Source organism: Thalia democratica, chromosome 9 (genome assembly GCF_965202585.1).
Source record: "Thalia democratica chromosome 9, ktThaDemo2.hap1.1, whole genome shotgun sequence".
In the NCBI taxonomy this organism is placed as follows: domain Eukaryota; kingdom Metazoa; phylum Chordata; class Thaliacea; order Salpida; family Salpidae; genus Thalia; species Thalia democratica.
In genome coordinates this window covers 7,684,381-7,709,639 of record NC_139173.1, presented here as the reverse complement: position 1 = coordinate 7,709,639, position 25,259 = coordinate 7,684,381, and the positions used below count along the sequence as shown (strand labels likewise).

The following is a 25,259-nucleotide window of genomic DNA, read 5'->3' as shown; positions in this document are numbered from 1 at the left end:
ATGAATAAAATCTTTAACCAATTTTCTAAACTTAAATAATGAAATATATAACATACTAGTAATGGAGTTATTATTATTTTTTTTAAATTTAAATTCTATTTGTAAATGCTTATTAACATATACTACAAAACCTTTTTTGGTTTTAATAAACTAAATAATGCTAAAAAGCGTGTGCCCCGATTTGTGTGTAAAACCCCTTTTTTATCCAATATTTTTCAAATAGATAGATAAATATTTAAGAAATATAAGTTATTACAATTATTAGTACAATTAATTAATTATAGTACAATTAAACCAGGGCTGCCACACACTCAGGATAACTCAAAATATGAAATGAAATAATTACTCAGACTAACTAAGACCAATCAGAAGTTTAAAAAAAGCTCAGGCTAATTTAAAAACTTTTGAAAAACTCTGGCTTTTTTTTTTGTAAACTTGAGCTAGCTTGATGTAACTCAGACTAATATTCGATCACTCTGTCTTGCTTTTTTCCTCAAAGAGTGGCGACCTATAAAAGTATAATTATTCTTATGGTAGCCACTGTTACAAATTATTGTTGCTTTCCTAACTTGTTTTGAAATATTTATTTTGTTTTTTATAATATTTGTCTTGTTAAAATTCTGGTGGTTATTGTTTTTAAAAATGTGTAAAAAAAAGTTTTTCATGTTCTCTTTTGAAATATATGTTTTTGAATAAACACAAGAAGTGTGTATATAATTCATTAAAACTTACTTTTAAGTAATAACCTTGTTAATAAAATAATTAACTATCATATAACTTATTACAGAACTTTAATATTACAAATGTCCACATAAAATTAACTACTTAATAATTATTATTTCTGAATTTTGCAAACTAAAAAAAATCATCATTTTAGGTCATTTTATTTGATAGAGTTAATCAAAAATAGAAAATCAAAATTATTCTTTTTTTAATTAAAGGCATAAAGGGGATGAAACACTTTTTCACAATTAAATCTTGTTTTATATAGTTTTTACTAAGCTACAAGATGCTTTTTACAGATTTAAAAAATTCAAAATAGTTTTTGAGATATAGCCGGTCAAAGTTGGAGGCAACAATAGTTTCCTTCTGGGAGGCGCAAACTAAAATGGCAAAAATAGATTATTTATCTAAATAATAAGTTTATTGTTTCACACATACAAGATATGAATTTTAAAACAAAGAAAATTATGATTTGAATATAAACTATTTTCACTGTTGATTGTTTTTGAATTTATTTGTTGATATAAATATGATTATACTATCATATTTAGACTATGTGAATACAGAGTTAACCACTTGGTATAAGTTTTAGACTGTAGTTGGTAATTTTAGTTTTTTCATCCTTGCGGTAATAGTTACATGATAAGTTATAAAATGTTTTTTTCTAAATAATCTTACTTAATTACCTAAAACTACAATAACTATGGTATAAGTCTGAAAATTTTTAGGTAAATTATTTGCTCATAAAGCTTTTAACACATTTTTTTTGTTTATTTCTTGTAACAAAAAACACTATGTAATCAAACAATTTCCTATAAAGATTAATATATTTTTGTTGATTTTAAAACCTGCAGTAAATATTTAGTTAGTGAAATTTTTTTTAATGGATTGAAAGTTGTAATTTATTTCAGATAATAATTTTATTTACATAAACTCATTTCATCTTATGGCTGCAATCAATTTCTCAGTGGTTGATCACAACTGATGACAACTAATAGTGATTGATACTTAACAACAAAAACATTAAAAGTATTAACAAAATTAAAACATTATGGTTATTGTATTAACAACTGGTATAAAAAAGGTTTTTGTTTGCTTTCTTTTTTAATATTTGTGTGGCCTAATGGTGTAGAGGTCCTAATGATAGCTTTGAAAACTCTTTTAGTTGAATGTTGCAAGATCAAAGCCTAGTGATTGACTTATATACTTAAAAAAGAACTGTATCTACAGTTTATTTTATTTTTCTCTCAAGTTAAATCTTTTAACTAAAACATATCAGTATCACAAATCATTTAATATGTTTCTTATTAAAAATAAATTGATATAATTAGTCATACTATGTTAAACTATTTCTAAATACAGCAATAATATTATGATAGAAGGTTGCTACACACTACTTCTACTAAATTTTCTTTTAATTTTTTATTTAAGTCTGGATTATTTGTTTTTTTGCAAAACTTAGGTTAATTTTGATATTTTTGTAATCTCAGACAATTTTTTGTAGCTTTCTAACTGTTATATCTTAATTTTTTTTTCTTGTCAAGTAATTTTGTTATAACTTGAGTATTTTGAAGAATTTAAAGCTGATTGGCCGTGTTTTTTACTATTGACTCAACATTTTTTCTTAAAATTCAGGCCAGCTCAAACTAGTTTTGTGTGTGTCAGGCAATTTTTGCCACTCAGACTGGCTTAATTGTCCCAAGCAGTGAAAACTGTCTTAAAGTAGATCATGTTATTTGTTGTAATTAATACAATACCACAATACAGCGGGCCATTTAACCTGAAATACTGAAATCACATTTACTTTTTAAATTTAGACAAAGTTAACTTGGACAAACCTGGAATATTGAACAGTTTTCACAAGAAAATTTATAAAGTTTAGATTAGATAAGGAATAACTATAATACAAAAAAATATTTAGATCAATTTATTATGGTAAAAATTAGAAAAAGCATTGCAGTATATATTCACTAATTTTATACTAATAAATATAAGTTATGCGTTGAACCATTTTCAATTAAAAAAGACAAGAAAGCTTGTACATTCAAAACTAGGTAAAAAATTGAAAATCTTGAAAGAAATTAAAAAAAAAAGTTGCCACCTTGACAAAACAACATTTTACTATTTTTTTTATCAATCTTATACAGATAATTTGCTTGAATTACTTGATTTTTCTTTTTGGTAGGTTAACTTTTTAGAATTAAATTTAAATAAAAAAATTAAAAGAGTTAACATATTTAAACAAAGTACTCATCAGCATCAGTAACTGTATTTATTATAAAAAAGCTCATTTGTTGTACTACATATTCTTGTCAGTACATTTGTTTTGTTTTTCTTTTCATTTGTTGAAAATTTATGTTTTTAAGCCAAGTACAGCTAGATGTGATACAGACAGTTAAAGTACTATTTAAAAAAAAAAATTTAGTTATATAAAGTGTTTGATTTGTGCAGAAAAAGCAAACTTAATATACAAATTTATATCTTAAGTTCTAATGACTGTTTCTATTAAGTTGTTCAGTGTTTTATAGATGGCTAATTTTTGTAGGTCCTTGGCTTTAGCTTGTACTATGTCACTTGAAATAGACTCTTTGATTAAGCGTTCTAAGAGTGTTCCTTACAAGGACCTTTTTCCTGTGGGCAACAATCGCATAGAAAACTTGAGTAAACAAGGCTTTTCGTCCGTCATTGAAGACCATGCGTCCAGAACTTATCCTCTTGTGCATAATTGCTTTGACAAACTAGTCAATAAATTCATAAACCTAATAAAGGAATACAGTTGTTATCAAGAGGTGTACAAAAGCATGAACATCCAGGACTTTGTTGACCGCTGTTTGAAGAAAAGACCCTTAGTTTTTGTGGGAAAAATTGATTTCTCAGTTTTAAAAAGTGGACTAAAATTTAGTGGACTAAAACCTAGTGGGAGTTTTGTAACAATTGGAACCAACGAAGAAATAGATCCACTTGTGCTTAAAAATCTCATTAGCTATGATGAAATGTTGTTCTCTGCTCTAGTTATGGTTTCAAGCCCAACTCTGTTTATTAACAATGGAAATAGAAACAATAGAGGTAAACTGAGTGAAAGCAATGATATTGAACAGGAAGGTGTTTATATTGGTTGTGTTGGTCCAAGACTTGAAAAACCAGACTACATGGAATGGAAACATATGGTGATTACAGAACAGCAAAACAAAAGTGAAAATGGTTATGGAAGAAATGCTGATCAAGAAAAATTACAAACCAAAGTTTTAAACATCTGGGCAGAGTTTTATGATTTACCAAACAAATGTTTTTTCACTTGGAATGAAGTAAAAGATAACTTTAACTGCAATCAAGATCAATTTGTTGCTTTTGATGGCAAATACTTTGATAAAGTTGTTTACAAAAAACGGATGCAGATGGTATTGGAACCATTCATTTTAGATGCTAATTTCAGAGGAGAAGAAAAAAATAAAGATGTGTTTTGCCATTTTGTTGGATTGGGTATGGGTGTTTGGTCACCTGATGGTCTACCAAAACATGTCCAACATAATTTGTTTGTTGATTTAGTTGTAGAGCTTATTGCAATGCACAATTTACCCAGAGTTGCAAATGTTGACTTTTCTTGGATGTCTGAATACTCAGGTAAGGTTAGAAATAATGATGTTGTGTTGTCAAGAAATGGTACTAGGTGCAAGGTTACTTTTTCAAGAAGAAACCCAGCTGATAGATTAGAAGGTGAGAACGCAGGAAAACTTGTAGTGGCAATGTATGCATGGGATGGTAATGCTTACCCAGGAAATGAATATTGGAATGGTTTTTTGGATGAATCTGGAGATCCAGCTGCTGCTTGTTGCAGTACAATTTCAGAACTTCAAAATCCAGATATTAACCTGAATGTATGTGGAAAAAAAGTTAAGTTTTATCTATGAACATTGTTGCCAAAAAACTCTATTCATAAAGCAGCAATAACAGTTAACATTATTAACTTTTTTTTATGTTTTCTTTAACTAAAAGAAAATAGCTACATTCAAAAGTTTTCTTAAAGAATGATTACTATTTTTTTATACTAATCAAATCAAAAAGTAAAAAATAAAACAGGGTTGTACATCTCCAGGCTAGATCAAAATATTTAAAAAACTTTTGTAAGCTAAGAATAGATTTATTTTTTCATTGTTAGTTTTTATGTTTTAATTCAAGCTAGTTATAGTTTTTGTTAAAAATTTTAGAATTAAAAATAAAGGTTAGTTTTTACTTTGTGGCAACTCTGATACAGTAATTAAGTTTGCAATTATAATTTAAATAATGTTTTTGTCTTAATTAGCATGTATACAACATGAATTAAAACACTACTTAATAAAGTTTCGTTTCTGTTGTAAATACTTGCTATGTAGTTTTTGTTTTCATTTGTGTCAAACACAAATACTTAGTTCTAGTTTGCGTGCTAACAATTATACTTGATTTAGACACAATGTTTTTTTACTGTGTTATGTGCTGTTGAAAATTGTTAAGTTATTTAATTACAATTTTTTAAAAGTTATTCAAAGCTATACAAACAACAGAGCTTATGTAGTGTATTTAAAAAGTGTATTTGATTTGATTAATTTCATTTAAAAAGGTTTGGTTTCATAAATAATTGCTCAGACAAACAAACTTAATCTTAGAACACTGTTTTTTAACAAATTTTTTTGTAAGTTTTCTTGTAATTTATAATTTTTGTGAAGAAAAAATAGCTTGCATTATCATGTTAATTTCTTTTAATTTGATTATTACTTTTTCAAACATATAAGCTTTCAAACAATTATGAAATTTTATACAATGAATATTATGACTTGGTTTTTTATTTATTTTTTATCTATAAAGTAAGACTTCTAAAAAGATTAATAAAATGTTTATTATTATTCTAATATCAATTTAATCCTTGAAATTACAATAACTATTGTACAGATCTGTAAAAGTGTTTATGTTTTCATTTAGTCTAAAAATTTCTCCAAATGTTAAATCTATTTTGTCTTGTTTTGAAACAGTTTAAATCGAAGTAACCATTCAGTTAGTAATTAAGTTTATTTAGAAAATTAGAAATTTGCTATTTGTTTTAGATAATTTTGTTGATATAAATTAATCTCATTATGGCTTCCAGCAGCTCCTCAATGGTCATGACTGATGAAAAAGTGAGTTAATTTTTAATACTATGATATTCTGTAAAGTTTGGTAAATTTCTAAATTGTTTCAGTGTAATACAGTAACACAAATTAAAATAAATGACAACAATAGTGTCATTTAAATTCAAGTAAAACTATTAATTAAAAAAGTAAATTTCTGAAAGTTCATAATTAAGCTTTCTCATACTTAATTTTTTTTGTGAAAATTTGAGCTAAATAAGTAGAATGTAATAAAGTTCTATTGTTAAAAATTAAAACAAACTTAATTTTTTAAACATATACATATAAATATACACTACCTACCACAAAATAATAATCTATCCTAACAAATTTAGGGAATAAAAACTCTCTAATAAATCTATAATATTTAGAAGCTTTCATTACTAGACTTTAAAATTTTTATAGCCTGCTAGTTTGGTTGTTTGTAAAACTTAGCTGTTAATTTTCTAATACTTTTCCTATTTTAGACCTTACCTTTTTATGTTGTATAAGTAAATAAAATCAAGTAAAAGACTTTCTTCCATAGTAAACCAAAAAAAGGTTAATTGTCACTAAGAAACTTAATTAAAAACTTGGTCATATAGAGTCTGAGTGTATGTAACCAATTGTTTTCTTTTACCATTGATAGATTAAAAAAGGCATTTAATTAAGCGTAGGTTGAAAAAATAAACAAATTTTAGGTTATATTGCTACCAAGTTTTAAATTTGTTTTTAATTTTTCTTCATTCTATGGTTAGAAGTTATGTTTCAACACTAAGCAGTTTACTTTGAAAAAGAGGTTTACATTATTTTTTTTACTTTAAAGTGTTTTTAAACGAACTTATTAAAAATAAAAAAAAAATATGCAAAACTCAACAGCAGCTAAATTTTGATTTAGTCTTGAAAAAGTAAGTTTAACTTTTTATTGTGATCAAAAGTCCACTTATTTTTTATTTATTTCGTAGCTACTCTGATTAATCTTTATATTGATAGTATGTACGTTATTTTTTATTAGTTGTGTTTATCACTGTTGGCTTATACACTGTTTTTAAAAGCATTAGGAACTGATTTTATCACATTAGAAAATATTTTTAAAGTTTTTTTATAACTTAATGCTTTATTATAAAATTATGAACTGGTTTAATTTATTTATAATGCTAAGTAAGCTTCAGCTAACTTGTTAAAAGTTTTTATCCCCTTTAGTTTTTATTTTTTAATAAAACTTATTGAAAACAGTCACACTTAAAAAATTACTTCCTTTACGAACAAATAGTAGCTAAGTAATAAGAAAAGTTTTTTTTACAGCTGTATTCTATTCAGCTATTTACAATCGATTAAAAATATAAAGCTTCTTTTATTTATAAACATTATTCTGCTATCAACAATAATGTGTTTATCACTGAATATTAGTTTAACTGAAAATATTTTAAATCATGTTTCTGGTAAGCTGCTTAAACAATCAAATCAAAACAATCTCTTTTATCAAACATCGTTTTGAAACGTTAAAAAAAATTATTTGAAAACAAAGATGTTTATTTACTTCCGACCATTCCTGCGTTTTTTTGATTTCAATAAAAAGAAATTGTGTAAATTAAAAATAAATTTACAGTAATGCAGTGTAACAAGCTTAATGACATTTCACTGCCTCGCCAAAAGAAGTCCTTCCAGTTTTATTTGCTTTTCGCCTTTTTTCCATCGCAAAGCCACGTTATAACGCTCTTCTATAAGAAAGGCTGTAAATCATTAAGCTACAGCAGAGTAGTATAAGCGGTCGGTTGTATTGCTTTTATTGTTGAGCAACGCCACACGAGTAAACAGGATAAACTGGTTTTGCACATTCAACTTTTTTTTTATAATTGTAGGGATAATACGTTTTAAGTCAGTTTAGTCTTGTGTTAAGTGTGTGGCTTTTCGATACTATGTTTAAGTTTTTTTTTGTTTGTTTTAGTAGACCATTGAAGTGCTTTGTAAGCAACTTTATACAATAGTTTTATGTTATAAGTTTAGTTGACTTGTAAGTATACTTTTTCAGAATCTTTTATAAACCTCAATTTTATTCTTTCTGTTATTGTTTTCCGTACTATCTTAAAAAAGTAAGTTTTGTTAAATTTATTTAATATTATTTTATTTTAGCTAAAGTGTTTTATACTTGTATATTTTAACACAAAGTTTTGCTTTTGATAATAACAAAATAAAAATTTATAAGTAAAGAACAATTTTTTTTACTAGTAAAATTGTTGTTGTAGTTTAAACACAATAAAACAAATCCTACCGAACTATGTTGAATATAAACAGCTTACAAAGTAAAATTAGTTTAATTTTTGAACTTGAAAAGTTGTGATAAAATATTTTTTTTCAATAAACACAAAAAAAAAAATCAACTAAAACAAAACGAGCAAAGTCACACAAATTTTTAACAAATGTGTGAGCAAGCCATTCAAAGGCGTGCCTCCAAAATTTGATCAAAGTTTGAAAAGAAACTGCTTGTTTGTCGCCCCTTGTGCAAACACACTTTGTAATGTGACTTGTGCAACTTTTTGTATGCAACTTATATTGTGACGTTTATGTAATATTTCATGCAACAGCCACCAATGTCGTCCAACATCACCTACCAGCAGTCCCACGTGTCCAGGGACAAACGTGGACAGGTCATGGGCAAGAAAGGGGGGTTCAGGGGATGCACCGTGTGGTTCACCGGTAAATTGTTTTATATAATATTTGCTCCGACTGCAAAATTTGAGCTAGCAGTTTTTGATGAACTAAATTTTGATCAATTTTTTTTCTACTTTCAAAAAATCAACTTGTAACCGATATAACCTGCAACTTATTGAAATTGCTAACTTGAGTACTCACAAATGATTTTAACTTGAATTTTCAAGGTTTGTCCGGCGCTGGTAAAAGTACCTTGTCAATGAAGATGGAGGAATACTTATGCTCGAAAGGAATTCCTTCGTACAGTTTGGATGGTGACAACATTCGACACGGTTTGAATAAGGTATGTTTTATATTTACGATAAGTTGCTTGGCAGTGATAGTTCTAAATAGTTTTAATTCAAATTATCTTTGATTTCAGATTAACTCAATTTTTCAAATAGCTCATCGCAAAAGTTTTGAAGTTTATAGGTTTTTTATTTGTAGATATTTTTTATTAAAAAGATAACTTAAGTTTAAATAATGTTGAAAAATGTTAATTTGATCAAAAATGATAAAAATCATATTTTTTTTCGATGAAATATAAAATTGTTTCATGCCTTTACAATAAAGTTTTATATGTACTTATTTATATCTATGAACAAAGAAAAGATATTTTTAGTTAAGTTGCCTTTACTTAAAAAAGTAGTAAAACCAATGAAGCATGAAATTGTGCGTTCACAAAGCAGCGTGTTCACTGAAGCGCGTTATTTTTTGCAGGATTTGGGATTTTCTCCCAACGACAGGGAGGAAAACATCAGGAGGATCGGAGAAGTTGCCAAACTGTTCGCCGACGCCGGAGTCGTCTGCCTCGTGTCATTCATTTCTCCATACAGAAAGGTTGGTTTTCTGCATTAGAAAAATGTTTGTGCTAATTGAAAAAAACTTTTTCAGCTTTGAAACACTTTTTTATTGTTAAACAAAACAGTACTTAATCTTTTAATAGTTTTTTAAGCTCAAATTAAGTGTTCTTACCAAATGTTAAGAAATTTTTGTCAGCTTAAATTTTTAATTGAAACAAAATAACAATTGTTTTTTTAATGTTTTTTCAACTACAGCTTTTCATGCGTACCATGCAGATAACACATTTTTTTACACAATTAATTCCGTTTGGCATAATTTTTGCGTGTGATTTTAATTTTTCAATAATTTAACTTTCTCGCAATTGTGACGTAATTATGCCTCACTTGAAAGGACCGGCTGAGCGCGAGGAGGGTGCACAAGAAGTCCAACCTGCCCTTCATCGAGGTCTTCGTCGACACGCCGCTGGGGGTGTGCGAGGGGCGTGACGTCAAGGGTTTGTACCGGAAGGCGAGAAAGGGGGAAATCAAGGGTAAGTCCCGTCACTGAATGTAATTTTTAATGAGCACGATCAGGGAGAACACCTACTGCGAGAAATAATTTAAATTTGAACAAGCTTGAAATTGTTTGTTTTTAAATGAAGTTTGAGTTGATGGTTTAAGTTTGTTTTAATGTACAAGATCAAGGCTGCGATTTGGTTGTTGGCTAAGTTTTGTGCGTTTTGGCAAATCAGTAGTTTTTTTGGTGGCCTTTTTTAGTTTCAGATTTGAATGTTGAGGTTAATCAGCAGTTTTGGTCGAAAAAAAAAAAAAAAAAATTTCTAAAAGCGTTTGTGTTGCAATTTCTATTTTGTTGTTTAATTAACAAAAACTGTTGTTTTGTTTTACTGTTCGTTTTTATTTGTATCATGTGTACACATTTAAAGTATTATTATTTGAATTATAAGTGTTAGAATAATAATAAATACGTAAGTATAAATGTATTTTATTTTGAAAACAACAGCTAGGTTTATCTTTACTCTATTTAAGGTCTTTAGTTGGATTAATTGCAGTTTTTTAAAGATAATTTTCAAATTGTTCAAAGACAAACAAGACGTTCGAGTTATAATAAATAAGTTTAAAAGCACTTAGATAGTAAGAAGTTATTAGAAAAAAGATTCACACTGTTGTGTTTTGTTTACTTTATAATTATATTATTTTGTTTAAAAATCTAAATATTTAGATGTTTGTTTGTCAAACTAAAACATTTGAATTAAATAAAATTAAAATTGATACTATAAATGATGCTAAAAGAGAACATACTAAAACTAATTTAGTAAAAGCACGTACAATCACTGCAATTTCGTTATTTTAATAAGTGATACGTGTTCAAATATTTTTACAAGTTTCTAGAACGTTTACTACAACCTCTTGTGGTGTTGTTAATTTAAACATAGCATATTAATTTTTTTTTTAGTTACAAGTATTTCAAAACACTTAAGTTCTTTTTTACACAGTTTACTTCAACTCAAGTTTATGGCAAGTATTTTCTATTAAAAAAAAACTAAGTGAGTCGAGTTAAATTTTACAATGGGTTTGAAATATGTTACATTTTTGTCAAAAAAAACTTAGTAATTGATAATTTTCGCACAATTTAGCAGTTTTTTCAGCTAATTTCCTTAAATAGCTTGAAGAGTGTCTGCGTGTTTTGTTAATTATATAATTACGTTTTGAGTTCTAACCTTTTCTAACAAAAAGAGTTAATAAAATTTGCTGTTTCATCTTAAATGTTTATCTATATTTGGTATCAATAAACCTATCTAAAAGTTTCTATTATTTTTTATACATATACTCAGTTTGTTTCTTTTTTTGTTTTGGTTTATATTACGATGCCACGCTTTAATTACCACTCTTGCCTAATTGAACCAATCAACAACTTGCAATTCGAGCAATCAGCCAATCAAACGGAAGCACCAACGAACCACCCAATCAAAGCGCGTTATTTCACACAGGACAGGGCCGGAGCTCGGCAGTGCCACGAAGCGGCCAACCTGCCGTTTTACGAGGTCTTCGTCGACACCCCAATCAAAGAGTGCGAACGTCGCGACGTCAAGGGTCTTTACAAGAAGGCCAGGGCGGGAACCATCAAAGGTTTTGAAACAATTAAAATTTTTGAAAATTGTTGAAAAAATAAAACAAGTTGAAAGAAATGTTCACGTGCGAAATTGAGCGAAGTCTGTTTATGCTGTTTGTAGGAACTGAGTAGTTTTGCTGCATACAGTGTTTTGTCATAAGTTTTAAAGTTTTTTTTGAATTCATTGATGCTAAGTTTACGTGGATTAAATTTGTTTGTGTGATCATTTATTTCTACCTGTTGAATATTGTTTTTTAAATGGATTTATTTTTTTTAAACTGGATTGTTTAAACGTTTATTTAACGATCAGTTCATGGAGACTTTTTCGAAAAGTATGCTTTTGTATCTTGTGATTGTTAGCTTTGATAAGTAGTTATTTTGTTGCAGCAAAACTTCTTACAGCTTTTAGTTTATTTAGATTTGCATCAAATTGAAAACTCGTAGCAAGTTATGACAGTTATAAAATAGGTTTGGCTGGAATGATTTTTGAAAACTTCTTCTTTTAGTTTGTGATTGATGATTAAACAAATTAAAAAATTGTATCAGTATTTTTCATAACTTCCTTTGTAAAACTTCCTTTATAACTTGCCATGTACTAATTATTATTTTTTGAATAAAATATATTTTATCTCATTTCACACGAACTAACTATGATGCAGTTTAAATACGTGCATAATAGTATATTTTAGTTCTTAATATAGCCATAATAAATCATAATTTCAAACGAAATTGTCAATCACTAATCATTAGGCAAGTAAAATAAATGTAAGTTTTTTAAAGCATTTAAAAGACAGTGACCTGTTAGTACAAACAAAAGTTGCATTGTTTGGTAATTCTCAAGTGCGTTTTTGAACCACTATAAAGTTTGTTTTCATAAATTAAGTATGCACTCGGTATATCGCTTTCTTTTGTGAGTGAGTTTTGTGACACTTGCTTTTTAGAGTGTTATTCTCCTGTAGTTGTTAACATTTTGTTTGGTTTTTGTTGTATAATTAAATTTTACTATTTAATATTTGTATTTTCTTTAATGTCCACATAAAATATTAAAAGTTTCTTTAATGTCGAAAGCAGCGATTTTAACCTGGTGTAAATTTACCCTTGGGAATAATAAATTTAAAAGGTGTAAATTTTCTTTATTACATGTCATAAAAATTTATGTTTATTTTAAAAGTAAGTTTTTAAATTTAATTTTTTTTAAGTTGAATAAAGTCTTAAAATTATGATTTTTCGTATAAATTAGCTTAAAGTTCAAAAAATCGGTTTTTTCCTTTGTATTAAAAACTATTTTGTATATTTGAGGTAAATTTGGTTATAATCTTTCAAAAAGGAGTAAAGTATGAAAAAAAGACTAAGAACTGCTGGTCTAAAGTGTGAAAACTAAAATATAAAAGAGTTTGCGACCCAATTGTTTTCTGTTTTTCAAAATGTAAAATGCTATAATTGATTAAAATGTCTTGTAATCAATATGAACTAATAAAATTGCCTGCAGCCAAAACTGAACGTCAAGTAAAATAACTGTAAAAATTTATTCAAATATCTAAGCAAACAACGACTGCTTTTTGTGAGCTGTTTTAAGTTATACTACCGTTTGTTTTTGAACAACCAAGGAGATTTGTTATTACGCAACTTGTTTATTTGCAAAATGGGGCGAGTAGTGATATAATTATTTATTAACTAGGTAGGTTATTTTTATCACCTGTAAACATTTAAAGTCATCTCATTGATTTGCTGATAAAAATAATTCAGGTTTCATGATAAATTTTACTACAAGCAGACTTAAAATGCTCGTTGGTCATTTAATTTTTAACTGTATTTGTAGGTTTTGTTAGCTGGTTTGTTTCTTTACTAGATTTTTACATATTGTTACTGATAAAAAGCATAAAAAAACATTGTGTTTAATAACAAATAATGAATAGATAAAAGTCACTAAAAACTATTTTTGCTAAAATATTAAAGCTATTGTATTAAGAGTTTTAAATAGATAAATGTATACTTATTTTAAGTTATAAATATCAATTCTGTAAATAACTGATATTAAAATAAAACTTACTATAATTTTTAGCCTTTTGAAAACATAGAAATGAAAAATATTTATTAAATTTGTATTTCTAAATTTTAAAATGGGTATACGTTTTGAAAATAAATCTGATTGCCATTTGCTGTTAGTATTTTACACATGTCTGTATTTTTATATACATATTTCAAAATCTATTTTATCAAACAATTTTAAATAATTCCAAAGGGTTCACCGGCATCGATTCGCCTTACGAGCCGCCAGAGAACCCAGAAGTTGTTGTGAAAACAGCAGAGTACGAAGTGAGCGAGTGCATGATGCAAGTTGTCAAGGAGCTCATGGAGAGGGTATGTGTTTTGTTATATATTTATATATTGTTTTTATATTATGAAATTAAACTCAACTTTGATTGTCATTAAGACATCGGTTTTGGGCGTTTAAGTATAAATTTGGATTTAAAAATAACACAATCACTCAATAGAGTAGTCTTTAGGTTTTGATAACTGTTTTGATATTTATTGCTTGCAGTCAAAGTTCTACATGAAAAAATTCTAAAACATTAGTTTTATGAAAAATGAATTATAAAAGTTATATGTCGCGTTGGACTTTTGTCAAAGTTAAGAATATTTTGAAAAAATATTTTTCATTTTTTGGTAATTAGGTTTCCATTTAAAAAATGATTACTTATTAGAAAATAAGTTCCAATTTACATCACATTATTTTCTCTTATTTTAATTGTTTACTTTTAACTTCAATATTAAGCTGTTTTTATTTTGCTAACTTAATTAAGCTAAAAATAAATGTTTATTGCAAACTTAATAAATAGTAATTACTAAAACTTTTTATACAAAAAACATGTTATTGTTACCGTACCCAAATTTAAAATAAACTATTTAAGTAGACTTATTTATATTTAAATATTTATCTAACAATAAATGTTTCTAACTGGACAAAAAGTTATAGTGCTCAAACACAGACAGTGAACGGAAATATTAACACTTTTAACATTTAAATTGTGTTGTGTTTAATATGCCTTCTAATTAGTTTTTGAAGTTTTTGTATTAGTTTGATTTTGTTGTAAATGCATTAGTTTAATTGAATTTTATCCTGATACTTAAAAATACTTATTATTATTTGTCATTACTAGTTACTACTAATTATAGATCTGTATATGTAGTGTGACCGTGGTTTGTTTAATTTTACCTGAAGATATTCCAGGGTTGCCACTCGGTCAGGAAAAGTCAGGAGAAATTTAAAAGAATGACAAAAGTCAGGAAAAGTCAGGAAAAATGGGGGGTTTTGAAGAAAAGTCAGGAATGTCAGGAAATTTGATTAAAAAAAAAAAAATTGTCAATTTAAATATACAAAATTCCTTGTTTTCCAAAGCCTTCAAATGGTAAAAATTAATTAAAAGTCCTTTAAAGTCAGAAAAAAATTCCAAAATTTCCCTAGAAATTTACAAAAATATTTAATTTTGTTTCCAATGCCTTCACCTGGTTTAAATTAGTAGAATATATTTTATAAAACTTTTTAAAAGTTCCTTATATGTCGTTTGTTTATCTAGATACATTTATGCTAGGAAATGCTAAAAATTTGTGTCTTTTTTCAGACAAGCTGTGTTTATAAGGTAATACAAGTATTTTGCTGATAGAGCTGTTTATTACAAACATCAATCATACACAGATGGTTTAAGTGATGTACTGGAAGTTTGATGATAGAATTCAGCAAAAAACTGTTGTTTAAACCTGTATTAAAATTAGATTGAAAGCTTTATATAGTTTCAAGTGTTAGATTATGTATATTAGAATAAGTTTAATTTAAGAGCTTGATTTAGAAAAGTCAGGAAAATTTTGGTAAAAAGTCAGGAAAAGTCAGGAAACTTTTCTCAGCTTGATCAGTGGCAACCATGATATTCACTTAAGCAGTGAAAATTAGTTGTACTAAATAATCACAACTGAACAGTTGAATACCTGTGTTGTTAATACTTAGTAATAATTTTAGTAGAATTTAACCATTTAACTATAATATATAATTTTAACTAAAGTTATTTTTAAACCAGGACGTGTTTATCAAAAACTATTTTTGACAGAAACATGTTTATTTTTGTAAAATAATAAACATTTTTATTGCGAAATGAATAGACCCACTGTCAATTTAGCATACAGCCAAATACCCAAGCTCTTATAAGAAATAACCACTTAATTTTTCCTAGTACTTAATACACACATAATACGCAGGATATTCTCCCGTACGAGAGCACCATGCCAGTCAGGGAACTTTTCGTTCAACTTGATGAAACTGAAAAACTTCGTCAGAAAGCAAACTCTCTTGAGTCTCTCGACATTACAAAGGTTAACTTACAAAAAATAAATTTGTTGGTTTTCCTCACTAATATGATTACCGTAAATGTTTATTTTAAACTTATGAAATTAGTATTCTATATAAATTTTAAACTTTTCCACCTTGCTTTTGACATTTTAAAGGTGTTTTTCGTGATTAACTTCTGCTAATTGCGTTTCAACGTTTTGATAAAACATGATTTACATCTGGTATATATCAGAACTAAAGTTTTTTGTATAAGACGTTATTATAAACTTAACATGTCAAATTTCACCAACAAAAAACTTCCCGGTTAATTAAGAAAATAAAGCTTAAAAAAGTTTAAATGAAGTATTAAGTTCAACTTTTTATTTCCTCTATTTTATCTAATATCAAAATAAATGACAAAAAAAAACTTAGTAACTTTAGTGTAGTATTTTGTGTTTAAAAAAATAAAAACATATATGATAATTTATCCTTGAAATTAAGGTTTTTATTACATTTATTTAAAATAGTTTTAGTTAAGTTTTAATTATAAAACTTCCTTTAATTTTTTATTAACCCACAAAAAAATTAAATTCATTTTTCAAATAAAAATTTTGCTGTTGTAAAGTAACAAATATTATGTAATATATAATAATGTAAAAAAAAAATTAAATAGGTATGATTTTTTTAAAAATTATTTTTTAAAAGCAATTTTTTAAATTTCTTCTTTATATTAGCCAGTTGGACGCCGAGAAAGTTTAGATTTGTAAAAATAAACAAATAAAATTCTTCCAGTTGGACGCTCAGTGGTTGCAGACGCTTTCCGAGGGATGGGCCACCCCACTGAGGGGGTTCATGAGGGAGCGTGAGTTCCTGCAGTGCCAGCATTTCGGATGTCTCCTTGACAACGGGGACGTCGTCAACCAGTCAGTACCCATAGTGCTGCCCGTGCACACCGAGATGAAGGAAAAACTTGAAGTTTGTTTTATTATTTAAATTGCATATTTTATTATTTTATGGAAGTATATTGACTTCAAAATGGCTTAATTAGGCAATTTTTTGGGCTTATTGTTTAAGTAGTTGTATAAAAATATTTTTATTAGCTGAAGTTTAATTATGTAATTTTCGATTTTATAAAAAAAAGCTATTATGTATTTCAAATTATAAGAAAGAGGTAGTAAAACAGTGTTTTATTGTTTATGAAAACTTTGGTTTTCAATATATCTTCATTAAATTTAATGACAATCAGCTTAAATTAAATTGGTGTTGCACTAAGTACGTGATTAGTCAAATTCAAGGGTATAATATTAAAATAAATTTAATGACAAAGTTTTTATTAATTAAAATAAAAGCAACTTGTTTGTTTGTTCTGTGTAAATATTTGTTATTAAATAAATTTACAAGAGTGAACTACCTCATGTTTATTATCTAATTTTATAATATAAAACTAATTTAGTTTGTTAATATTTGTTAATTATTATGTAATTGCAAATTTACCAGAGTTGAACTACCTTATGTTTACTATAACATTTTTGATTTACAATTAATTTAAATATAAATTATTCAACAAAAATATCAGATAAAACAATTACATGTTGTACTTAATATAAAAACTTTTAGTATAATAAGCATCTAATTAAAATGTATGTTTTAACTTGATAAATAATATAGATAATAATTTTAAAGTTAAACAATTATGAACTTTTATTTTTTGTTTTATAAGTAAACTCCACTTATTATTGAAAAGTACCAGACAACTTCTGTATAATGTATTCTAAATTCATTTACAAATTATCTTTTTGAAAAGCTCGAAAAAAGTCTACTAAATTAATATTACCTTCATCAATTTAAACGATACAAACACGTACAGGGTCAAATGGCGATCTCATTGAAGTACGAAGGAAAGATCTTGGCAATTCTGAACAACCCGGAGTTTTACAAGCACCACAAGGAAGAGAGGTGTAGCAGACAGTGGGGCACTGCTGAGAAGGGGCACCCTTACATCAAGGTAACTTGTTATGACGTCATAATTAGTTGTAAAATCTAAAAAAATGCTGTAGCTAGAGCAAATAACCAACTAGTTATCTGATTATTTAGTGACCTTTTGAAACATTTATGTCAAGTTTTCAAAATAGTATTTAAGTTAACGTTAGTCGTACTGTAAAAGCTGTTTGTATATAACAATAAACATTTGTTTAATGAAATATTTTGTAATCTTTTTGACATTTTCGTGTATTTCTCAAAAAATATGACTTTTGATTAAATAATCAAAGTAAAACTATAAAAACCATTTGCAGAATGTAATTTTTACCATTTATTATATAAATGGTTATATACAATAATAACCATATTATGTTGTTATAGATGGTTTGGGAAGGCGGTGATTGGCTGTGTGGTGGTGAAATCGAAGTTTTGGAAAGAATCAAGTGGAATGACGGTCTTGATGATTTCAGGTAACTTTAATATGATGTTAATAATTATTATTTAGGACTTCATTGTGTACCAACAAAGAACCAAATAAAAAAGGATCCAAAAATTTCTCTCAAATCAAATTTATTCAAAATGCTTAAATAGTTTTTTATAAGAAGGTGCAAATTTAATTGTAACTTCGACTAAACATATATGAGTTGATTCCTAACTTTTGTCTGCACCTAATCTAATTTCAATTAAACTTTCATGACAAAACTGACTCATAACAAAGTAAGATCTTTCAAACTTGATTAAATCCATGTACAAGTATTTACATACAATCAGAATGACGCCACTCGAGTTGAGATCGAAGTTCAAGGAGATGGGAGCCGACGCGGTATTCGCCTTCCAGCTGAGGAACCCGGTGCACAACGGTCACGCTCTGCTGATGCAGGACACAAGAAGGAAGCTGATCGAGCAAGGAATGAAGAACCCCGTCCTCCTGCTGCACCCGCTCGGTTCGTTTGAACAGTTTGCAGTTTTTGTTTTAAAAAATTAGTTTATATCTGCTAAAAGATATTGAAACAACACAGCTAGGTGGATATTTTTGTTTAATATTTCTTTGTTTGAAATAAAGAGTCTTTTAGAATGATGCAGTTAAGTTGATCATCCTCATATAAATATCATATGGTAGAATGAATTTTTTTTAAAGCACATAAATTTTTATTTATCTGTTATTTTAACGCTTCAACGAGTAGAGTATTTGACAGATGAAATTTATGTAATCAGGTAAAGTTTTAGCCGTTCAAATAGAATTTAGATTAGAATTAGCGTCGTTTATGGTCTATAAAATATGTTAATTGATTCTAAATTATTTGTTTATGAAAATATAAATTGTTATTTAGCTTGTAAATAAATTAAATTTCAAAAAATGAACATTTGCTGTGTTTGAATACTAAGGTTTTACTTGGATAAATATTTAACAGTAGAGTTAATAACCTGCTTATTATTATTAGTAAATTCTTGATTTGAGAAAATTGTTTGAACTTTGTTTGAGTTAGCTTCGAGCTTTATTTGCATTAGTTTTGTCCTTGAAAAACTTTAGTACACTTATTTTTGAAAAACAAACAAAACCATTAAAGTTAATTGTGTTCTCATAAAGTTTTTTAGTGCAGTAAAACAAAAATAAACTAGTTTATTATAATGTTTTAAGTTTCATTATTTTGAACTATGAAACATACTGGAATGTATATTAGTAGAAATGTTCAACAAAAACTAGTGCAATTTTGAGTCGAGTTCTTTTGCCTGTTAAGCTACTTAGTTGTTGCATCTACGCTTTTACCCAGTAGCTATTTACAGTTTTGTTTGTATTCAAAAATTCCCTTAAATAACTTCTGTTTGCATTGATTGCAACATATGTACTAGTTTAACAAGATACTATTTGTTAAAAACAAAGTTAGAGATTAAGATTCTTTGAAATTTTAGCTCTACTTTTACTCTACATTTATTTTTTTATTAAAAACAAAAAACATGGTGCTCTATTGCATCAATATTTTTATGCACTAATTTCAGTAAAGTTAAACATTTTTAAAAATGTATCATTTATTTTATTACAAATACTTAATGTGATTAACAAATCAACTTAATAAACGTATTTTCACTGCGTAAAGTTTAATCCGCAGTGATTGATCCAAAATAATGGCATCTCTATTTATCACAACATGTTAATATTTCTGTACAACTTTCTTACTTCACACTGGCCTTTTCAAACTAGTTTTCTTCTCATTTAGGACTTTTATTTGATTGGAGAGTAATGTTTGTCTTAGAATATTTGTTATCACTAAACGAAACAAGAAATATATAAGGATGTAATAAGTCGTGGACGTTTAAATTTAAAATTTTAACAGTTTACTTAACTTTTTTTCAATTATTTTCTGTAATTCTTATCAGTTATAATTTAAGACACTTAAAGTTTTTAACAATTGTATAAATAATATTTTAACGTAAAAAAGTGAAGTTTGAAGCAACTGCTTTAACTTGAGGCTGACTAAAAATGAGTTTCTTATACTAAAGCTACCATATGTAATGTATTATTTTAGCTTATTGCTATTAAATGATTCATTTGATGTGTCAATGCTCTGTAGGAACAGTTTCCTGTAAACTACGCTTTTTATAAGTGCTGCTGATAAGGCATTATACAATGTAAACAAAACAAAATTGAATTAATAAACAATAATAAGATTAAAACTACAGTTGGTGAAATTAATTTAAGCATTAAAGTAAAGATCAAAAGTAACTTTCTTTTTAACTAAATTTACCATACATTAATTTAAAAATATTAGTTACTAAGTATAAAAAATGCTGTTGTTCTTGTTACAAAACATTAGTTTACGCACTTTTTTATTTGAAATATGGAAAATGTGTAAATTTTAAAGTATACTGATCAAAATACAAATTACTTACCATTTTAAAACAACAAATTTTAAATTTTTAATCATGCGGTCAAAAAGTTTAAATTGATTTCCATCAAACCAAAAAGCCAATCAAGTTTATGAAGTTGATATGTTTATACGAGGAATTTTCACTGTTACATTTCCAGTAGATCAGCTTCTCTACATGCTTGAATGCAGACACGTTTTTCTATAGCGAATTTTTCACCGCACCTTTACATAAGTCGATTGAAAAGTTTCTTTTACGTGCAAACATTTAACTCAATAGAAGTGCGTATTAAGTTTTTTATAAAAGAATTTTTGAGAAAAAATTATTTAAAAAGAATGTAACGTTAATAAGCGGCTACGTTTAAACACTGCGTGAAGAAAATTATACATGTTTCTTATCAGAAAAGAAATCTATGTAAAATCAAACACGTATTTACTGATAATGATGTGATGTTTTATACGCTTTAATTATCAAAATTTTTAAACGAAAACGTGTCTGTAAGTTGATAACTAACAATTAAACAATAAAATTTTTTTTTTAAACAATAAAACTTTCAAAATTTAAACGTTTTAGAATTTAAATGCTACATTATGTTATAAATGTTATCATTATAAAAATATTATGTATTAAGAAATGAGTTCTATTAAAAACAGAGTTGCCAAAATCCTGGAATTCTGGCAAAATCTGGAGTTTGAAAATTTAGGCTAAAAATTCTTGAAAACCCGGAATTTGAGAAAAAAAAATACGTGGAATTTTGAACAAAAATCACTAGAAAACCTGGAAAAATCTTAAATTTCACACAATATTTACATGTTAAGTAGTAAATTTTCAATTTGACACAAAAAATCTATCATGTAGATATTTTTTTTGTAATCATCAAAATTTATTATTATAAAAAACTCATTTAAAGTAGCTTAACAGTATCATTTCAATCTAGTTATACTACTTAACACAGTATATGACCTTAAACTTAAATTTAAACTAAAAATAGACCCAAAAACGTGTACTTTTGAAAACCTGGAATAAATTTCTCAAAAAAATTGGCTACCCTCTAAAAAGGTGATGTAGAAAAAATATATTGTTTTTTACTATTATTGTATAAATAAATTTAATGATAAAGCTGGTTCAAATTAAATATCACATTTCTGTAGTACATTAATAAATGCCATGCGTTTTTTAACGAACTAAATGTCTTGTTAAATAAGTTTATTCTATATTTTTACTTAAATTCACGTTGAAAACCCTATATAATTTCTTCAGGCGGATGGACAAAGGCTGACGATGTCCCATTAGCCACCAGGATCAAGCAGCACGAAGCAGTTTTGGACGAGGGGGTTTTGGACAGAAAATCCACCGTGGTCGCAATTTTCCCCAGCCCCATGATGTACGCAGGACCAACTGAGGTTTGAGAAATTATTCAAACTTTTTATGTTCTATTTTTAATTATAACTTTATAACTCATAACAAAAACTTTATACATAACATTAAATATGAAATATCTAAAATCTTTTTTTCAGTATTTTTTAAAATTCATATTTTTGTTTTATTTTGCTTGAAATAACAGTTTAACAAAAAACTGCAACAGGTACAATGGCACGCCAAGGCTCGCCTGTCAACCGGGGCCAACTACTACATCGTGGGCCGCGACCCCGCCGGAATGGGCCACCCCACTGAGAAGCGCGACTTGTACGACCACACCCACGGACGTAAGGTGCTGACCATGGCGCCCGGACTGGGCCAGTTTTCCATCGTCCCCTTCAGAGTGGCCGCTTACGACAAGAAGCAGAAGAAAATGGACTTTTACGATCCATCCAGGCACGAGGAATTCGACTTCATATCGGGAACCAGGTATGAACCTGTTGATCCTATATAGTGTTTGCTGAATTTAGTTAATGATTTGTTTAGCTTTACTAAAAATTTTTTTTTCTCTAAACTTACTAACTTAATCTAATATCAAATCTTTATTGTAATCTCAGCTATAATTTTTAAATCTGTATTTTTAATAAAAGTTTAAATACCTTTTCCAACTAATTTAACTTCATACTTTTAAAGTAGTTAAAATACTCAGCATTTTATCACTCTCTGTGTTGACTTTTTTATTAATTGATACTAAACAAGTTATTAAATACAGGATGCGCAAACACGCGAGGGAAGGAGAACCGTTACCTGAGGGTTTCATGGCACCCAAGGCATGGAACGTGCTGGTCGACTACTACCAGTCCGTTAACAAGTCCGCATAAAAAATTCGTCAGATTTTGCTTGGTTCCGCAGTTTAAAAGCATAAGTAAAATGTGTAACTGCAAAATATTCGAGAAGAAAGTTGAAATTTATTTAGGTTTATTTACGTATTTAATATAAGTTAATGCTTTTAGTTTTAAAATAACTTTCCAATCACCTTATTAGTATATATTTATTCGCCTTATCTGGCTCTTACTAAATAATTTAGAGCTTTTCTTATTTTTCACTTTTCTTTTAAACTGTTCAGTTTCTGTACATAAGTTTCAAGTTCAAGTTTTTCATATTCAATTTTTTTTCTAATGAAGCAGTTGATTTCCGAACCATTTTATATTTTAAAATCTTAAACATTTAATTCAATTTTATTTTAAACGTTTTTTTATATTTTAAAACCAACTATTTTAAACGTTTTTCCAGTATTTTAAAGTTTTGTTCAAGTTTATCGTTTTAAGATTAAAACATTTATAACGAAAGTGTGGTTGTTATTTACTAAATTAAATATTTTTCAATATATTTCACAATTTAATTGTGGTAAACACCATACATTTAACATCAAAACAAATAAGTTCTTGATTATATATAATTTTAAAGATAAATTTAAAGTTGTGTAAGACTGACAACGTCTCATAAAATTTCAAATGTGATATTATCTATGTGGATCTGTACGCTTTAAAATGCGGCTATACCAGTTTTACTTCAATTTCCTTATATATGCCCGAGGGTTGAAAATTGTGAAATGAAAATTATAAAAATCACCACAAAAGTCACGTTTACGATAGTGGTTTGATTGGTAAACCCACAAGTCATTGTTACTAGTATTTATTTAAAACTGACTTGGTAAAAATGCAAATTCATTGTAAGTGTTAGCACACGAGCCTTGCTGTTTGTCAAGTATGACATTTGTATGTTTGTTAAAAGATAATAAACGATGGTTTAAAAATCTACCAGTTTATTGCAACATTTTGCTCATTTCGGACAACCGTCCTTCATCAGTGAACTTTAAAACTAGTAGAACTAAACACATTCATGCAACAAAAATAGATAAAAGTTATAAATTAATTTGAGCAAAATATTGCAATAAACTGGTAGATTTTTAAACCATCGTTTATTTATTTTTTGTAACTACTGACGCAGGGAAAAAAATCACTAGTAAAAACAATTGACTTGAGTCCTGGACCGATTTGCGAATTATTTATAAATCTATGTTTATTAAAAAAATAATGTGGTTGTGGATTAAAAAATGTAGTTTGATTATTATAAAATTATAAGTTTTTTGCCACACTAACAGGTAAGATGACTTGCAAAAATAAAGCCAATCAAATTATAAGATCTGTTAGTATATTCTTTTGTTAAAACTGGTTGTGATTGAGTTGTAATAAGTAACTGTAGTTTAAAGAAGTAGGTTAAGGCGGTCCAACATTTATGAAAGCTATAATAATGTATTATAAGTTAACTAAATTTTCAAAAAAATAAATGAAAGAAAAATTTAGAAAAAAATAAGCATACTTTTATGCATTTTAAGAATAGCTGGTTTGTTTTTTAAAGCTACAAGGAAAATTAGATCAGGGGTCGGCAGTAATCCCCGACCAAATTTCGAAAACAAAAACCTTAACGGCCCCAAGTTTAATTGCCAAGTGATTTTTTTTTTGCTTAATCTTTTCAAGGCTCAGAATATCTGGTGTAAGATTCAAAAATTTTCAGCGGGACAAATATATAATAATCGGGATAAATTGTAAAATAATAGTATAATAAAAAGGATTATATTGTACAATACATAGATTGCTTAGTTTGTTTTCAAAGTACAGAATATAATGTACCACCTTCTAACATATCAACATATATAAAATTAATAAGTGCATTTATATATAAAAGCTACTAAAATTTAAGCCTCACGACTTAAGACAGCTCACAAAAAACATGAAATTAAAATTCTTCTCAAATATTAAAATTGTTTTTATTTAATTGTTCCAAAAAAGCTTTTTGTACTGTATGAAGTAATTGAGCGTAAATATACAATTTATACCACTTAAAATATTTTTGACTAAAAGTCTTCATATGTTTTTAAACTAAAAAGTTAGAAGCAAGTTATGACAAAGAACTTCAAAATATATATTAGCATAGATGAAGCCTTTTTAAAGTTTCAACAAATTAGGAAAGCTATGAGAGTATAAATTATAATAATGGTCACAAAAGCATTTTAACTTAATTTAATGAATTTTAATTTGTGCTTTTAGTTCTAATTTTTATTTTACATAATTTAAAACTATGTTTAGAACTTACGTACTTGATTTCTATAATAGGTTATTAATTTTTAAAATAGTTATTATTTTATATACTAGCTTTAGTCTTTTTATAGGGTTAATTTTTTTAAACTAATTTGATTATAACTTTATTGCCAAATTTTTTGTTACATA

The 25,259-nt window shown here is 27.2% G+C and overlaps 2 protein-coding genes across 3 annotated transcripts; both read left to right on the top strand.

Moving 5' to 3' along the window:
* Positions 1–3,272: 3,272 nt before the first annotated feature.
* LOC145844216 (ADP-ribosylarginine hydrolase CG3568-like) lies at positions 3,273–4,818 on the top strand. Its single transcript, XM_082951589.1, has one exon. The coding sequence runs from the start codon at positions 3,291–3,293 to the stop codon at positions 4,629–4,631; it is 1,341 nt and encodes a 446-aa protein (XP_082807715.1). The 5' UTR covers positions 3,273–3,290; the 3' UTR covers positions 4,632–4,818.
* Positions 4,819–5,796: 978 nt separating this feature from the next.
* Positions 5,797–23,308, top strand: LOC145844607 (bifunctional 3'-phosphoadenosine 5'-phosphosulfate synthase 1-like). Of its 2 annotated transcripts, none has more exons than XM_082952003.1 (14): positions 5,797–5,870; positions 8,426–8,537; positions 8,720–8,835; positions 9,252–9,371; positions 9,726–9,864; positions 13,687–13,805; positions 15,696–15,809; positions 16,558–16,740; positions 17,633–17,770; positions 18,127–18,215; positions 18,517–18,689; positions 21,871–22,013; positions 22,196–22,458; positions 22,742–23,308. In XM_082952003.1, the coding sequence occupies exons 1-14, from the start codon at positions 5,829–5,831 to the stop codon at positions 22,848–22,850; spliced, it is 1,860 nt and encodes a 619-aa protein (XP_082808129.1). In that variant the 5' UTR covers positions 5,797–5,828; the 3' UTR covers positions 22,851–23,308. The 2 variants fall into 2 exon arrangements, with proteins under 2 accessions (XP_082808129.1, XP_082808131.1); XM_082952005.1 differs by lacking the exon at positions 5,797–5,870 and adding an exon at positions 7,877–7,933.
* Positions 23,309–25,259: the final 1,951 nt, after the last annotated feature.

Excerpts from the sequence above, each read along its gene's own strand:
- LOC145844216 (XM_082951589.1), top strand. The coding sequence starts at position 3,291 with ATGTCACTTGAAATAGACTCTTTGATTAAGCGTTCTAAGAGTGTTCCT.
- LOC145844607 (XM_082952003.1), top strand. The coding sequence starts at position 5,829 with ATGGCTTCCAGCAGCTCCTCAATGGTCATGACTGATGAAAAA. Across the intron at positions 5,871-8,425 it reads TGGTCATGACTGATGAAAAA|CCACCAATGTCGTCCAACAT; the intron begins GTGAGTTAATTT and ends TTCATGCAACAG. Across the intron at positions 17,771-18,126 it reads AGGGGCACCCTTACATCAAG|ATGGTTTGGGAAGGCGGTGA; the intron begins GTAACTTGTTAT and ends ATGTTGTTATAG.